Source organism: Lepidochelys kempii, chromosome 2, assembly GCF_965140265.1.
Source record: "Lepidochelys kempii isolate rLepKem1 chromosome 2, rLepKem1.hap2, whole genome shotgun sequence".
NCBI classification, from domain to species: domain Eukaryota; kingdom Metazoa; phylum Chordata; order Testudines; family Cheloniidae; genus Lepidochelys; species Lepidochelys kempii.
In genome coordinates this window covers 157,853,768-157,872,238 of record NC_133257.1, presented here as the reverse complement: position 1 = coordinate 157,872,238, position 18,471 = coordinate 157,853,768, and the positions used below count along the sequence as shown (strand labels likewise).

Here is an 18,471-nt window from a genome sequence, read left to right as displayed (position 1 = left end):
TACAGTCCCCCTGCCCCTTCTATCCCTGGGTATGTATTTGAACAGCTAACCTGTGCTGCTACTTATGCTGTCGTGGCTTCAGTGCTCCTGCTGTTCAAACTAGATACCCAAACTAGCTTTGACTTAAGTCTACACGTGCTGCAGTCACATCTCTGATTGCAGTGTAGCCATATCCTTAGCTAATTAGGAGGCAAGGTTGAAGGGATGATGGCCCTTCCTATCCATAAATAAGCTTGTTGGGCACCTCTAACTTTCCTAAAACTAGCCCTTCTGGGGGATGAAGCCCCTGAATGCTGGGCTCTCCCTGGCCAGCTGCTTCACATTCCAACAAGGCCTTGTAACCTGGGCCTGACTCTTATCTCTCACTGGTGTAATGAAACTATCCTAGCATAAACGCAATGTGAAATAGTAATGAGGCTCAAATATCTGGGGCACTAGCTCTCTTTAGTTTTGGTTCAGCAGATTCCAATAGGATGGATTCAGGCAAACTTAGAGTTTTCCACTTGTCTGACTCTGGTCATAATCTTTTTCCTATTCCTAACCTTTCATTAGAGGTACATTTTCCAAGCAATTTGGTGATTTGACCATGCAGTTCACATTAAAGTAGTTAATCTGACCAGATCCTTTGTTTGTATTTTTTTTTTTAAAAGACAAATCCTCTTCCATCCTCCTCCTGCAGAAGTCAGGCTTTCAATATTACCTTAATTCAATCTACCTCAAATCGCATAACACTGTTTCCACCCCGCTCCTAAAGTAAGTTTTTATTTTAAACAATACAAATCCCATATTATGAAGCAGGGGAACCTACTCCAGGTATGAAATGGAAATGTACTTCTCAGGTGCTGAAAAAACTTGGGGCCAGATCATCAGTTCTTGTAAATCAGTTTTGCTCCATTGATTTCAGTGAGGCTATGCCTGTTTACAGCTGCTGAGAATCTGGTCCATGAGCTTCACCAACAAACAGTGGTCAGTATCTCCCTTATTCCCTCCTGCCCCTGCCCCCGCCTCGCTAAAGTGAGCAACAAGATAATGAAAAAATGATCAGTGATGAGGGGGAACCGTTAGAGCCTTGAACCCTTTATCTCTCCTTGCTCACAGATGTTTTGTACTGTTAGAGAGCTAGGACAGGAGGGGACAAGGGTGTGGGAGATTACTGCAGCATTTTCTTATTGGGGCTAACAAGGAAGAATGACAGCATGGAGTCAGGAGGAGAAAGGGAAAACTTGATCCCCCATCTCTAGTCTCAAGTCTTGCAGCAGTTTGATGCACAACATATGCCTCCAAACAATGCCCTGCCCTCCAGGTGGGATTAAGGTACAGGCAACATAGGGCCTAATTTGTTGGCGGTGGGGTGGAAAGCAACCTGAGTGTATCAAGTCACAATGCTGTTCATGCTAATTTGGCCCTGCCGCCCCACTGTCATGACTGAGTAGCAGCAGGGCCAAACCTGAGTGGGCAGTGGGGTGGCCAGTGCTGCTTCCCCTCACCACTGCTATGGGGCTAGCTCCTGCACTAATACCTTAGCTAGACCAGCTGGAGCTTTTCTGCCATCATCCTATTACTAGACGGGGAGCTGTGATGAATGCTTGCATGGGGAAGCCAGCCAAGAGAGAGGTGTTGGGGAACCTACGGGGGTAGGCAGGAGGGAGTTAATAGGGCAGTGTCTGTGAAGCAGGAGCCAGTCAGACTGACCTGGATAGGAGACGGTTAAGTTAACACTCTCCTATCCAGGTCAGCCAATGTCTGGGTCCCACTGCCTAGAACTAAGCAACATGTGGATGTGCTGGAGTGAATAGATCAGTAGCATAGCTATGTTGTCCAGGACAGAGTTAATATCAATACCACGGCACTGTGGGAACATCTAGTTTAGCTGGTCAGTAGAGGGGCCCAGAAGTGTATGTTTGCCTAGGGCCTAGTGATGGGTTGATCTGGCGTTGCCTGCCTGGCCCTGCCAGAAAAGGACTGCAACGGTAGAGAGGATATTTTCAAAAGTGCCTCTAGGATTTTGAGGAGTCCTTCCTGCAGTTGCAACACTGTGCAGCAGATAGCCAGTGCTTAGGTTTTAATGAAGGAGGTGCCGGAGCTCAAGCAATATTTCTTACTTTCATAACTGATGCAGCAAGTCCCAAGGTACTGGGGCTATGAACTGCCAAGCGTAGATGTGCCGGGGCTCAGCCCTGGCAAACCGTGGCAAAATTAAGCACTGTAGGTAGCGTACTTTTGTGTGCCTCATACAGGAAGTTGCTGTGGGACTTCAGAGGAGATCATGCTGCAGAGGAAAAGAGCGCAAAAGGGTGAGGGGAAAACAAGTGGCTGATAACTTAATTTTGAGGATGTTGGGTTCTACAGCTGCAATCATAGATAGGGAGGCTTAACCAGTGTAACTTGCATAATGCTCATAATTCCCATGACCCAAAGACTTCTGCTTCATAGCCACAGCACATCAAAATGTCTGCTTGGACTTTAACTCATGTCCTGTTATGCGGGGTTAATAATACAGATCTAAGTTTTACATAAGATGTCATCAATCCTTCTTTTACAGCATGAATATGGGGGGGAGGGTTGAAGCAGAAAGAGAGGAAGGCTGTGTGCAACAGTATGATGAGAGCAGAATGAACATATTATTTACTGTTTGTATTGCATAGCTTTTTAGTTTGATTGTTAAATGTTTAAGTCCAAAGAATATTAGCTAAAGGCACAATAACTTGAATGTTTTTTTGTCATGAAGAAGATGATAAAAGTAGGAAAATAACCTTTGAAATTCCTGCCAAAAGACCACTTGAGTAACAAAGCAAGATTTGTCAGCTACCCTCTTAAGATGAACAACTGAATACAATGATGCTTTAAACATTTAGAAATATTCTAGCCCCCTGTAAAGCTGCCATGTACTTCAAGTAAGGTCTAAAGTGTATTTAAAATTTAATGAAGAAAGTCATTCAATCCATAAATCCAACATTCTGATTAGAAACTGAGTATAGTAGTATTTACTTTTAATCTGCCTTTCGACAGTGTGATCAAGTGCTATTCGACTGAAATAAAAGAATGCCACATCACCAAATAAAATACTGCACTTAACATCCAAGCACTCCGGGGGAAAAACCTGTTCTTTTCCTGTACAAAGTGTCATGTTCTATTCATAATCACATTGGATTTATTCCAGATTTATGCCAATGTAGGCAATTAAATTATTTCATATTAATAATCTAGGATTATTAAGAGCAGCATTAGGCCATGTTGTAGCTAACTAATGAAGAGCTTTTCCTGGGTACTCAGAAATGGCAATACCATGACTAGATGAAACACTTAATTAGCTTAATAATTAAATGCAGCAATGTGTCAGTTAAAATGATTGTTAGCATGTTGGAAAATATGTTGTATACTATTTTTTTTATGGAACTGGTGAGTCAGTGACGAAAGTCATGGTGATTAATTTATAACAGTTGCTTTGGCATATATTATATCATATTTGCTTTGCATTCTATCCAACATGATGTGCAACCTGATTAAATATTTTATCTGCACTGGACCTCCAGGATCATTATTTTTGTTTCTTTGGAACAAACTGCCAAAGGCAGCAATAGAAGCGGTAGCTGTGAATCTATTAAAAATGAGAGGGCGTGGGAATGAAGAAGAAGAAAATCTCTGAAGATCTAGAGGTTACAAGCACCACATTAGTTCAGCTCTGCCTAACTAGACAGGCATTATGAAACAGTTCAGGTAGCCAAGTCATTTCCTCTTTCTGAATGGAACTCTACAATAGTGTTAACTTCTACACAAAACTGCTGCATTATTGAAGCTAGTTTGAGAATCACTGTGTAAACTTACAAAAGTTAAAAAATGCAAAACTGTAGGTTCCATAGTAACAGTAATCCGCCCACACTGAAGACCTGTAACATTCTGTGTTACCATATATACCCAAGTACAGTAAGTGGCTTGTGTGCTCTAGTGGCTAGAGCAGTGGACTAGGATGGTGGTGACCTGGGTTTTACTCCCAGTTCTGCTACTGGTTAGCTGGATAACATTGGGTGAGTCACTTCAACTAGTTTCAATAAGTGCTAGGTGGTGGTATTCTTCTTCTTCTGTTGACTGGAATTAGAATTTCTCATGTGTGTGTCAGAGGACTTATTCTGTTAAAAACTAATTGCAATTCTACCTGAGCTCAAGTGCTCTGTGTGTGGGGGGGAGGAGGGAGAGATGATTTCAGAATTGGAAGATATTAGTTCTGTCCACACTGAAGCCATAAGATGTTGATTACTCTTGGTGTGAAGCATAATGAAAACCATGAAGTCCTACAATAGTGCCCAGATGACTTTTCACAATATTAACTCTCAGGCCTTAATATAGACACTGTATAAAATAAGGTATTCAGATTGCTTCAACTGTTTTAAATTTAATGAGTTTTGTGCATTTAATTGTTGAACTGTAAGTTGCATTAACATGGTTCTTTTACATGGAGTTTCCTTTGCTTTCAACTTATCTGAGAAAAAAATTGAACTTGCTCACACCTTTAGTTTTACATTTTTGCAATAGGAGGCCTGACTGCACTAAGCCTCCTTCACACAGCTCTGGCAGTGAAAAGATACATTAGGTGTGTCTACACAGCAGTCTGAGGTGTGATTGCAGGTTGGGTAGATATACCTGTGCTAGCTTTAAACTATCTGGCACAGACTTCAGTGTGGGCTGTATAAACCCACTCAGGACGCTGGGTACATACGTGTGTCAGTAGGCTGTACTGAAGCCTCTGCTGCTGCGCCTTCTCTGATATTTTAGTGCGCTAGTAGATTACAACTAGCGAGTGTGTGCATGCACGCCTACCCAAGCTGCCATCACATCAGTAATGTGTGTGGCCTTTTTAATAATAATAATAATAATAAAAACTTATTGCACACTTGAGCCAGTGCACTACAGGTAGGATTCATTCATGGTGTGACAGCCTTGAAATGGTTGGATTTATTTCAGTGATGAATGTGACCATAAGTGTTTGTTTCAGTAATGTTCTTATGGGCGTATGCAAGATGATGGTCAAATAAACACATTTGAATATGGAAGCATTGAAATAAATGCAGCTGTGTTTTTCAGTGTGCATGTTTATACATGAAAGGGCACACTTGATAACCTACATTTTCCTGTGCAAGTACAAAGAACAAGTAATATAAGCTTACTAATAGGTAGTTAGATCAGCTTTTATGCAGGTCAAACAACTAATTCATTGAAACCAAAAGGTAGCAGCAATCAAGTATTTTATAAACTGCCATGTGAGCCTCAGTACTGTATATTGGAAATTCAAATGAGTCAGCATAAACAAGAACTTATTTTACAATGCAACGTTTATACTACATACAAGAAAGTTTAGCAAAGGTAACCAGCAATTCATTAGTGTGTCTAGGGAAAAGCATGTGTGGGATTCGCTGAGGAAAAAATAAATGACAAAACTTGCTAGTAACCGTCATGTCTATTCTCCAATTCCACAGCCATGAAATTTTCCGTATTTACTGCCTTGTGCCAGAAATGTGCTCCAAAATCTAATCTTTCATTTTAAAAAGGATTTGGGGGTTGAGGGGAAGAGCCTCAGCTAGTATAACTTCTTGTAGCGTAGTTGGCTTCAGTGGAGCTACCCAATGGAGCTTAAATTGTGTTTACGGGTGCTTTTGTCACTGGAGTGCATAAAACAGTCAGAACATAGTGTTGAGTCTGGCCCAGAATTTCTATATCCAGGAGAACATTGTAAACAAGATATGTAGTACATGACTGGCTGCAGCCTTCCCTTCCCCCATTGTGTTTTTTGCACAGGGACCAAGGATAACTGCAGTCTCTGTGTGTTCTATCTTTGCACCACACCCCTCCCCAAGGCAGTGAAGAGGAGTAAAGTGCAGACTTTCAACCCCATAGTGCAGGTGGTATTTTGTACTTTGGAGGGTGGGACTAAAATTCTCTGACTTCTCCACAAGCAGGGCAGTGCTGGTGACATAGTTTTAATCAGTAAACGCTTCTTGACAAACCTTGATTCAAGTGGATCTCCATCTAGCAAATTAACAAGACCTATCATATTAAGAACAGTGATGTGGCAATTTTGTATAAGGAAATAGTTTGTATTTCACCTCTAAAGATTTGTAGCTCAGCTAATCTGTTATGGAAGTATACGGGGTACCAAAGAAAGATAGAGATTTGAGTTTCCTCCTCTTTTAATGTGTGGATCCGCCTATCAGTCTTCTGTCTTTATACTTTGACATTATTTTCTTGTTCCTCTCTTTCTGCCTTTGGCTCTTTACTTTGTTTTGATTCTTCTTTTCCCATTTCTTTTATCAGGGGCTGGATCCTGTTCCTTCTTCAGGATCAGACTGCCCATAGTAGAAGAGCAGCGCTATGCTCCTGCATCCCTGGCTTGTGTTGCGAGTCAGTCTGGATCAAATGCTTCAGTGCTATTGCATGCTGCTACTCTTTTCCAGCCATTAGCATGGGCAGACATCTGGTGGGAAAAAACGTGGGTGGAGGTTAGCGTGTGGCCCTACTTTACAAATCTCTAGTGACTCTCTGCCTAAGAGCCACTGCTGTGGAAGCATTAGTTAAGCCAGATATCTCATACATGATACCCAGTTACTGCTCCTTAGTTTTATGGTAAACAAAGAGTGTGGGTGTTACTTAAATTCCCTTTCTATTGTTTATATATATATTTTATATTTCTTTTGAAGAGTTCAAGTTTGAGTTAATGAAGATAATTGCTAAGAGTTCTGCTAACAAGTGTATGTGTTTGACAGTCTATAGAACTGTACTTATCTTAATTAGTTCCATACTACATGTCTCCCAGTTTAAACCTCATCTGTGGTGGCTTATAGTTACACCTGGGAAACCAAAAGAGATCCTCCTCAGGGGCTATGACTGCCTCAGCTGGAAGCACGTTAGGTACGTGTAGAGGTTTTTTGGAATGAGGCCACCAGTGGTCTTCCCCTCCCATGGAGGTAAGATCATGGCAGAAAGTGGCTGGTGGGCCTCTCCCTTGCCAACAGAGCAAGGTGGGGAGGGAGGATGCTGGATGGTTCCCGCCTCTGGAAATAATAGACTCAGGGGGACTTCCCTCTTTTCACTGCCAGCCTAATTTAGGACTAAATTGAACTAAACTCAAAATAACAGTATTTGAAGTGATGTTAAAACATAACAGAAGCTTTACCAATTGTGATCTGAATAATGGCCCTTTTATATTTCTTTGTTTGGAAGGGATTTCCTCTTAAGGTGAAAGAACAGTTACAAAGGAATCAGTCCTGAGGTGAAATGCACAATAAGCAGCACTTCTTACCTCTGTCCTAGGTACCAGTTTTAATAGCCAATGTAGAGTGATTTTTGAAGTACCTACATAATAAGATATATAGTTTGTTTTATAGTGATTTTCTTACCTCTCTAATAAGGGGCAGCATTATTTGAAGCCTAAAGGATAGAGTTTCAAGTTACGATCAGAAAGATTGTTCCAGGGCAGGTTATGCTAGTCACTAGTTAGAAAAAACGTCCTATACCATAAAAAGAAGCAAATGTTATATAATGGGAAGCCTGCTTCATATTGTATGAAAGCACTCATAGAAAAATCTAGCAGAAGCATGTCAATCTTTTATGCCAAAAGTGTTTAAAGACAGCTCTTTGCTTTCCAGATTAAGTCCCAGGATCTGAAACTTTTTATTTCATGATTGTTATACAATCTGGCAAGAATCTTATGCAGAGGTATAAGCAGAGCTGATTCATGGACTCAGAAAATCAGAAATTAGAAAAGGAAAAGACAACTGAATATTTATGAATAAGGTCCACTCTGCTCTTTCATGTGAGGAGAAAAACATGTCTAAAAAAGCTGTGTGAGAACTTAGTGATAGTGCTGTCAGGCCCCTCCTGAATAGCATTGACAAGGATGGAAAACTACATACAAGCTTCTCTACAAACTCCACTAATGCACATCATGCCTGTCCTTGAACACTCAGTACAGTCTTGGAACTCTAACAGTGTGGTGTGGAGAACAACCATCTATACGAAGGAGTAGGTTGAAAACAAGAAGTCCTTTCACTTGTGACTTGAGCCAAGATTTTTACCCATTTATTTTAAACCAAAGGTGAAAGGCTAGTGCATTAATATCCTCATCTAGTCCCCAGAGAATAAAAGAATTTGAATGTAATGAAAGCTTGTATGATTTGCACCAACCAGCACCCAGAATATAAATCATGAGAGGGAAGAGAAAAATGAACCGAATCCATTTACAAAAATTCAACAGGGCTCTGAAGCCATAAAACTTTATTTAGGCAATAGAAACATTGCCAACCAAATGCACAAGAAATAATAATCAATATGAAATGGATTCCATAGTCTTTATTGTTGTTTCCTCTACCTCACTTTTTGTTCCAGCTTTTTGAAATCTGAAACCTACCAGATATTAAAGATACCTATAAAATAGGTGAGAAATAAAATAGGAAGACTCCTCAGCCCAATAAAAATCAATACAAAGTGTTACATAAACTGGAAGGCATTAACAAAGACAATGGTGCTTTGGAGTGACAGCATAATGGACTTATTCTGACTTTGTCGGGGTGGCTGGGTTCTGTTCAGTGGTCTGTGATATGGAGGCGGTCAGATTAGATGATCTGGGGGCATCAGAGTCTGGGATGTGGGTGGTCATGCCTAGTAGCTGGAGCAGGAGTTGGTAGCCAAGAGTAGGAGCCCAGGGCCAGAGTTGGAAGTCAGGAATCAGAGCCAAGGTTTAAAACCAGGTTAGGCAGAGGAAGGCAAGGCTGGGAACAGGCAGACAAGAGCTATCACAGCCCTGGCTGAATGCTACCAGCAGTGTTGCTGGGTTTAAGGGTCTGTCTGCTGACTCTTCAAACTAGTCAGGGGCTGTAGCCAATCAGGCAGCCTACTATAGCCTAATGAGCACAGCTGGCCTGCCTGGAGATTGGCTCTGCTGCAGGCCCTGATTCCTGACAGTTCCCTCTGGCCTTAACTCTGACTCTCCTCATGGGTCATCAGGATTTGAACCCAGAACCTTTAGCATCTGACCGCTATCGCTTGAGCTAAAAGAATGTGAGACGATGGAAAATAAGTCTATTCCTGCTCTGTCGATTCTCCACTATAGGAGGAGGCCACACCTATTTTTACAAGAATGTCACAATGGTACGAGTCATTTAGAAACAGGAGGGGTAGATACTGTTAATTTCCTTGTATTCAGTTTATGAAGAAGCTGTTAAGAATTCACAAATCTCATGCTACGGCCTATTGCTCCAAACATTTACTGTTTGTTACGTTATCCCTGTTAGAAACTGGAATCATGAAATTACTCTCTGTATGAGCCAAGTCTCAGATTGCCATGTTATAGTCAAGGATCCACTAACAGGCTCATTGCCCAAAGTCAAACCAAATAGAAAGGAAACCTTTTCCTACACTATTCTTATGCTGCTCACCTGACCTACTCAGAAATTAAGCAGGATTTACCATTCAGATTGCAAGAGTAAAAAGGCTCATGAGTTCAGATAACCTCAAAACTTTACGTAAATCTTATCAGAAACACACTGCTGAACAAATAGTGTCCAGTTAGTGGAGATTGAGGGGCAAATCTGATCCCCTTGTGTGATCACACAAACCTGCTGTGCTTCCATTGCATGAACAATGTGTCAGACCATGAAGGAGCCACACAGACCCACACTGCCTCCTTGCCTTGCACTGGATTTGAGGGCCTGGTGTTTATCTCGGCACAATAATACAGAGGCTGGTCATAAGAGCAGTGAGTCCATGAACTATAAAGTTCTACAGGACAAAATCCTGTGGTGCACATAAGCTGCTAGCACAGATCGAAGGCAGCAGTGGTAATTTGAGAGTAGCTGGGTGGCTGCTCTGTATCCTGGCTTTCTCTCAGTCCCTTTATATGGAATGAGAATGTGTATATAGGTCAGTGTGCCAAGTTGTTTTCAACGTTTGTAAGTAGGCCTCAGTTTTTCCACATTTGGGCAGAGTTTCTCTGCTTGCGTATACAACCATTAAATCTGGGAGGCTGTCTGAGTTCTTCTCCAACATTCTAAAATAAAACTGGCTTCAGCAGTTTAAGAATATGTATTCTAGCAATGAGGAAGTTTATAATGAACCTGCTAACGTCTTGTGAGACTTTACTGCTTTTAGAGTTCACACCCACAAAAAAAAAAAAAAGGGAAATGTAACAAAAAAAATACAATTTCTAGGGGAGATGGAAGATATATTTAGTTTTTCAAGTATTCTTCCAAGAAAATCCCACTGAGCTGTAGCATCTGATTTCCAAGAGTGGCATGCAACAGAAAAAAAGAGTAGGTAATAATTCACATTTTTATCACAGAAGTCCTCTAAATTCAAATATATGCTGTATTAAAAACAGTAATCACACACAGCAGCTCTGATGCTGGTGATCCAATAAGTGGCATTCTTTCCTCTGAACCAATGTTCCAGCCTGACTTGGGAAAAGAGTGATGCTGCCTTTTGGCTGAGATGTGAAACCAAGGTCTTGACCACTTGTGCTAATTAAAGATCCCATGGCACTCTTTTCTAGAATGGTGATGCTAACCCCTGTGTATCCTTGCTATATTTCACTTGGTGTAATTACATTCCGCAGACCTACTTTCCCAAGTTGTTAAAACATGCTGGTACACAGCTGCTCTGCTTTAATGCCGGCACAGCAATTCTTATATATTATTGCCCCTTTGGGTTGGCTACAATTCGGGGCTTTGCAGGTTTGTTTCTGTTGGGAAGATAAATTGATTATGCGAGTCAGGTGTGTTCTTTGATGCAGTCCTATTTTATTTAGAAAATATGTACACACAGAGTCCTGGTTTCCTGAGCACAGTAGAAACAAAACAGCAGCAGGCAGTTTCTTTGCTCTGAAATCTCCCCAAGCCTGTCTTTCCAGAACGTTCAGTACCTCAGTAAGCTCTGTTCCTTTGCTTCCTGGAAGTCATGCTTGTGGTTGCTTCTCTTGCTGCATGCTGGCTTTTTGCTGTGTGGTTTTTGTTTTTTGGCGCTCTCTCACAGTTTGCCAAACAATTCCTTTCCCCCTACATTTGCAATCAGGCAACCCCTTGGTCCACACGGTATAACTTTGGATCAGGCCTTGCCATGCAGCTCATTGCCTTGGGCAGCAGCTTCTATTGTTTCCATCTATCTCATGGCATAAGAAGCTTAATTGCTCATTCCACTGAGCCCAAAAGAAGGGTCTTCGTGCACCCAGCAGCTTTAACCAGATCTGCAATTGTTGATACATTAGAGATCCTCTTGGTGGAAGCCATTCACACCTTCCAATACAATAGTATATAAACGGCTCAGTTTTGCCCAGCCCTTTCTGGGAGGGTAGGTGAGGAAGAGGATTCCAGAAGCCTGCCTTCCGTCTCTGTGATTCTGAACAGGGGCTGGCTACAATAGCCATCTTCATGTTCTTCGGAGTATAAGGACTGTTCCTGTTTAGTGCTGGTGCTAAAATTAACTTCCCCAGAGGCAGTGGGAAGTGGTGGCAAGTACCATTAGGCCAGTCTGTGCCACCCCTTCCATGCTAGATAGTGGAGCTGGCTATGTGTCAGGGAACTTGAGCTGCATCCAGGAGATGTAGTACAGGAGCCATACTTCCCCTCCACTCCTGGAGGTGAGAGTATGTGTGGCTTATGCATATGCTGCCAGGAGTTGCAGTTTGCAGGGTTCACGCTGTCTCCTACCCCTGGCTGTGGTAGAATGCACAGCTGAGCTACAGTTTGTTCTGTTGGTAAACTTTTTAAAGCACTTTGGGATCCATATATCTCAAAGGAACTATATAAATGTAAGATCAGTACAGGCAAACTTGAATTTTACAAGACTCGGAAGAAAAGCAAAACCTTCAGAAAATTAGGCCAAGGGATCTTAAAATAATTGAAACTAGTTATTTTACAATTGCTGTAACTATTGTGACAAATGCAGCAATGATTTTCTACAGGTCTCTACAAACTGTGCTTCGTGGATTTCTCTTCGCATGCGGGAGAAAGCTAGCCTGTTGCATAGAAAGTATTATAAACAATATCATGCTTTTAAAGGTAAGGTTAAGATGCAATGAGAATAACCAGTAACTCAGAAAAATGTACGAATGGTTGATGGAGCTTTACTCTCAATGTCCTGTAACAAGGAGAAGGCATAAAGCTCAAGTGTCAGGAAAACTTCTCAGCTATTAATGAAAATCTAAAAGTAACTTGGAAACTTAACCATAAAGCCAGGTACTTAAATTCATCAGTCATCTCAAAGAATCATCAAAGGGAAAAATGTTTTAGAAGATCATGTTATGCTTGCCAGACTTGGTCTAGGGCCAAAAAGCACTGCACTTGTTCTCCTTCATGCTTCTTAAAGGTAATTTGTTATCTATAAAACAATACTGTATATATGTAAGTTAGGTAAATCTCACAAAGCACTGTTGCTACTCTCTAGTAAGCAATATTTGAGTAAAAATGGAAATTAGACTATTTAAAAGCAGGATGCCCATGAAAATTAATCCTACCTATTACAGTCAATTCAATCCCTCTCAGGCCAGTTGCCAAGAATGTCAGAGGTTTGTCTAATTACTGAACAAATTGCTTTCTTTTGGATGGGGGAGAAAAAACTAAGAGAAGATGTCCAAGACTGTGGTCGTGATCATGCAAGATGTTAAGTGTGGGTTCTTGCAAAAGGGACATAGGGGCTGTGATACCCAGCGTTGCATAGCCTAACTTTTAGATGGTTAAAAAAATCACAGGAACAATACTGCAACCCACCAAGTTAAGTGGGAGACCCAGGTTCAATTCCTCCTTCTCCACCGTGGGGAAGAGGGGATTTGAATAGGCATCTCTGACATCTCAGGAGAGTGCTGTCACCACTGAGCTATGGGATATCCCGATAGGGGTTGGAGGCTCCCCCAGTCTCTCTGGTTGAAGCGGTTCCACTGAGGGTTGCCAACCCTCCAGGATTGGCCTGGAGTCTCCCAGAATTGGCATCAATCTCCCAGTGACTATTGAAAGCAATCCAGGAGATTTTAATAGGATATTTTAAGAAAATGATATTACATCATGTTGGGGAAAAAAAATCTCCTGGAATAGCTTCAGAGTTGGTAAGCCTAGTTTCACTGTGGCTAAACAATGAAAGAGGGACTGGAGTAGGGGGATGGGACCTAGGGTCTCCCACCTCCCACGTAGGTTCCCTAATAACTGGACTATGGAATCATTCCCACTCGTGTTCACTCTCTCTCTCCAGCCCAGTGGCTATTTTAGTAGTTATCTACAGGGAAGCAGCTCTAACAGGGGAGACTGAGGGAGTGTCCCCCCATCAGAATATTTCATAGCTCAGTGGTCACAGCACTCAGAGGTAGGAGACCCCAGTTCAAACCCCTTTTCCCCACCTCTGGCAGAGAGTTGGGAATTGAATCTGGGTCTCCCACATCCCAGTCAAGCATCTACGCACAGGACTCAAAGTTATGAGGGTGGCTGCGGTTGTTTCTGGATTTTGAATGGGGTACGATCTGATAGACATTCAGCTGCCTAGGTTGCATGTGGGACCAGACCTGATAGACAACCTTTGAGCACACCTATCTTCCCCAGCTTTGTGAATTACCGTGGGGCTTTGGCAGGATGTCCTGGTGCCTAGAAGGAGCCAGGGGTGCACATGCTCAGAGGCTGAAATGTAGGCACCGAGTCAGTTTAGGGGGCTACAGGGTTCATGGGAGTTTTGTGGGATCACAGTGAAGCCAAATCCGGAATTTAGGTGCATAAGGCCAAGAATTAGCACCTAAGTCTGGGATTTAGGCATCTATGCATTTTTATGGATCTCTCTCCAAGTGCCTACGAAGAGATGCTGGGTATCCTCAACCCCCAACATTAATGGCGCTCAGCACGTTTTAGAATCAGGCCTCAGATGTCAAAGATTTTTCCAGAATCTTTGAATGGCTAGATACCACAGTCGTGAATGGGCACAATATAAAAACTACAGACACTGGTAAAGTAGCAAAACAAATTGAGAGAGAATTCCAGGAGAGATTTGGCCCAGTATATATTTGTGTATACTGATGCTATACAGTACAGCAGTAGTGATTGGGTCTTAAACCTGTGTGGAACTGTAGCAGAAAACTGAGACAGGTACTGCATATTCTATGGAATCTATATATATTCCTTTAGTTGCTCAGAGACATTTCTGAGGGATTTTTGGCAGCAAGGTTAAATGGAAATAAGGTTTTAATGTGAGGCTGGATTCTGCACTCTTCATTGGCTTCAAAGGCATCCAGGATCAGGCCTTGGTGGAAGATCTAACAGTCCCATATTTTAATAGAGTAGTTGTAGTGATTTTTTTCATAAATTTGTTGTCCTGCAAGTCAGTATCTATTGAAAATTTAAACAGTGAAAGCAACACATTTATTACAGGCAAGTATAGCTAATGGATCAATGCTGGTTCCTTAAAGATCTGTATGGGTTTGCCAGTGAAATGTGTGTTTTTTCAGTACTGAAATAGCATGGACAGTAACAGCATGGACGTAAGCACATTTAAGCCATTAGGCTAGGGAATTGGCAGTAGTGATGTGCTGCCAATATTTTGACAAGGAGCTTACACACAGTCTTTCAGTTGCCAATGATAAACAATGCACCTCAGCAGTGCAGGTCTGGAGCATCTAATCTGTTTTCATTTAAACAAAAATCCTAGCCAAAAAGTGGGCAATGGCACTGGACAAACTAACTCACCTGTGCTAATCCCCCCCGCAAACTATTCTGAGTGTTAGAGCTGAAAAGATGATTAACAACTAATAACACAAGCTGATGGAATGTCCCTGTGCAGATTGAAGTTTCCTCATATTAGATACATTTTTAAAGTGCTTTTTAATTCTGTGAGTTTGTTGTTTGCAAATTGCTGCAAACATTTAATATGCAATATTTAAAACTCAAACTGTGAAACATTGGTGCATGGGGCAGAGAGAGTTGAGGTGCACTCCCTATGGTCTCTTCACTCTCTGTGGTGCCTGTTATGAGAGAGATTGCTAACAGATGAAGTCCTAGTAACTGGTATTTAAGAACACCTAGCATCGTTCCTAGTTTTTGTAGGATCAAGAGAACTTGTCATGCACTGCAAATGACTGCGTGTGCAGTTGTTTACATGGAATTCTTAGCAATGCCTGTATAAGAGTGCCAAAGTGGTCTCACTGGGGTTCAGGCTTTGTCCACATAGAGGGAAGGAAGGGGTGCGTGGAATTGCACCTTAAGAAAATATAGGGTGAATATTTGCACAAAGTTTGGTTACTATATAGACCTAGAACATAAGTAAAAGCCATTCTTCTATATAGTTTCAGAAAGAAATTCTGGTTGATAGAAAATATATTGTGGTATAAACTGCATGCTAATTCAAAGTGGGATTGACCTAAATATAATTAACTTCTCTTTATATGTGATGTGTCCCTATGATACAAGATATTTGCATAGCAAGCATTCTTTAAACTTGCAATGGTATGTTTTAGTTTTTGTCCTTGGAGATTTACTAACCTAATTACCCTGCTTTTCTTCTGCTGTCTGTGCTGGGTGCACAGCTGGATAGTGCTCATGCTGTGGACAGACACAGCATGTGATGCACAGCTGCAGACTGTCCAGCTGCACTGGCTGGCCAAGTACAGGCAAATTGAGAAAAATAAAGGATCTTTCCCAACCCCCCAGTCCTTGTAGGAAACAGAAGGCCAATTGATAAAGCCAAGGGGTTGCAGACTCCATCAGCTTGAAAGCTAAGGTCAGTTAGAAAGACAAGAATCAGAGCCAAAGTAATTAAAATGATAAACTCATGATGTGACAGGCGGAAAATATTTGAGCAGGCCTCTTGTTAGGGCACTGGCAGCGGTTCACAGAGTATGTCATACCAATGGATAGAGAATCAATAGCAAACATAGGCCAAACACAGAGTGCTCAGGCATATAAAAATCTCCCCTGGGAGAGAAGTAGGGTTGTTAACCTCCTCTGCCCTGCTCTCCCCCCCCCCCCCCCCCAAGGTCCGCCCCGCCCATCTCTTCCCCCGAGACCCTGCCCCATCCACTCCTCTTCTCCCCTCTACCTGTTGCTCACTGCTTTCCCCCTCCCTTCCCCCCTGCTGCCTGGATCAGGAGGGGCTTGCTTGCAGAGCCAGGGCTGGGAGCTGCAGCTGCCTGATGAAGGTAAGAGGTGGCCGCGGCTGAGTAGGGGTGGGAGTGGGCAATGACCTGGCACCTCCCCCGCTTCTTTTCCCTTCCCTCCCCACCTCACTGTAACTGGACTTTGAGTGTCTAGTCATTTGATCTGACTAGACACTGTCAGGTCCCTTTTCAACCTGACTTTCCGCTTGAAAACCAGGCACCTGGCCACCCTAGAGAGGGTCATTGAAATCCCTGTCAGTTCTTAGATCTCTATTGTTCCTAATCTTTTAAAATGTAATGAACAAAGGAATCAGCTGTGTGGCTAAGATGCAAACAGTGCGAGGACAGTGACCCTAGCTCCCAGTTGTACCATACTATGTCCCAGTGTCTGAGGAACTTCTTTCAGGACACCTGAAATGTCCCAGTTTTTCAAACATTGAATCAAAATGTTATTTTGTAATTTTATATCTTTTCAAGATGACTTGCTCTACTAAAGATAATTTGTTCTGTGTTTACCAGAAACAAAAAGTCCAGTGGAATGAATGTTTGGTGTGATGAACAGTGAAGAGAAAAGCTGAATGAATGTAGAAACAACTGTTCATCTGCTCAATGTGAATTTTAATTATGATTATCATGAAACACTGAACAAACTCATTCAGAACATAAATTACTGGAAAAAATCCTCCATTTTGAGAATATGCACATGTTGTTGAGTAAGAAACTGGCAATAGTGACACCACCACACATTGAAAGAAAAAAGGGTACTTCTGCCTTCGTCCTATCGTTCTGTGACCCTAAAAAATGCATCACAAAAGTGTCCTAATGATTTACTTTGAAAATATGGTCACCGTCATTTAAGAGCATATGGAAAGTGCCATCACATTGAGAGGTCTCCATTGTCCAAAGCGTTCAGTTGTCTGTAACCTCTTCACAAAAAAAGAGGAAATAAAAACTGCCTCTTCCTTTCTTCTGTGACCAAACTGTTCAGCGGGCATAATGAAATGACATAGTATATGGTATGCCTCATGAAACCGTCTGATGGCATACTTCTCCAAATTATGGAGTACATCCTAGTCAGTTCTCACTTCCTATCTGGCAAGCAAAAGACTTTGATGCTAATACTATATGCTGACAAGATGAACTATAAATGGTTGATGTATTTAATTTCTATGATTAAGATACTGAGATGCTATTACGCTTTGGGTGCCTAGAATAATGGTATGACTTCTGTAGTAACGGACTGTTTCAAAGTCACTTATTTTGGGAGTGCAAGCAGCAACTATTGCACCATTGCAGATATATCTGAAGACTTTTTAATGTTTAATTCCAGAGTAACTTATGCTCTAATGGCTGTTTGTTTACTTGGGATAAGAATTCCTGTGAGTCTGTCCTTCTCCTCTCTGCACCCCACTCTACTTGCAGGTCTTTGGAACTACAAAGCTTTCCATTGGATCTTTCACCTTATGCGACGATGCTTTGTGTGTAAAGCCTTAGGCACATCTCTTTCTAAATGTGTACTACTGTAGCACCTACAAGAGTGCACTATTTCTAGACCCGAAGAAAGAAGGACTTTAATAGGAAATTAGTTCAGCATCTGTGCTATATTTGAATTTCCTGATTTCTGTGGGTAACACATTTTATACATAAGCATAAATTTTTGTAGTTAAGTAGTGATACAGTGGAAGCCACATAAAAGATGACCTACTTAATACATTGAAATGAGCATCCTAACTACAGTGTGCACAAAATATATGGAAGCCCTTCTATGTAAAGAGCTGGCAAAGGAATCAACCTGATAAAAGGACAAGTCATGATTCCACTGGCGGGGTGGGGGGACTGGAAAATTAAGCTGTTCCATGAAGAGATCTGTTAAATGATTTTATTTTCTGTTTTCTAGCCTGTATGTATGTAAGGAAATAATGGAGCCCTCCAATGATGCACATAACACACACTAAGTGAAAGAGAACATGGTTTTGTGCATCATATATGTTATAGAAGGTAGTAACTGTATTCTGCTATGTAAATGAAATATATTTCTGTCCAGCAGAGGGTAGGCTAATAATGATGAAAAAGGCATTAGCAAAAAAAAATTAGAAGACAGTTATAAAAAAGTTAGACCTGATCTTCAGAAGAGGCAAACACCTGCAGTATCATTTTGTGGGTGTGCAGCACTGCTGAAATGAAGTCCCTTGTGTATTAGATCTTCCTTTGGCTTTGGGGAAAAGACTTCAGGTTCTTGCTTCTCTTATTTCAAAGAATATCTTGGTTGCAGTTTCAAACTGGGTACATGGAGCAGATGCTGTTTTTGCTGGGAATTGCAGCAGCAGGGAAATCATTTTCTACTTTATTCACCTAGCTCAGTGGTT

The 18,471-nt window shown here is 41.7% G+C and overlaps 1 protein-coding gene across 2 annotated transcripts in view; it reads left to right on the top strand.

Moving 5' to 3' along the window:
• Positions 1 to 18,471, top strand: part of COL15A1 (collagen type XV alpha 1 chain) — a 282,092-nt gene that overhangs the window by 44,754 nt on the left and 218,867 nt on the right. Inside the window, exon 1 of one of the 2 annotated variants that reach the window (XM_073332562.1) lies at positions 3,962 to 4,025. The exons of the other annotated variant lie outside the window; for it this stretch is intronic. Coding sequence (XP_073188663.1) covers positions 3,968 to 4,025 — 58 coding nt within the window. The 5' untranslated portion in view covers positions 3,962 to 3,967. Of the gene's footprint in view, positions 1 to 3,961; positions 4,026 to 18,471 lie in introns of those variants that run through there. 2 annotated transcript variants of the gene reach the window in all.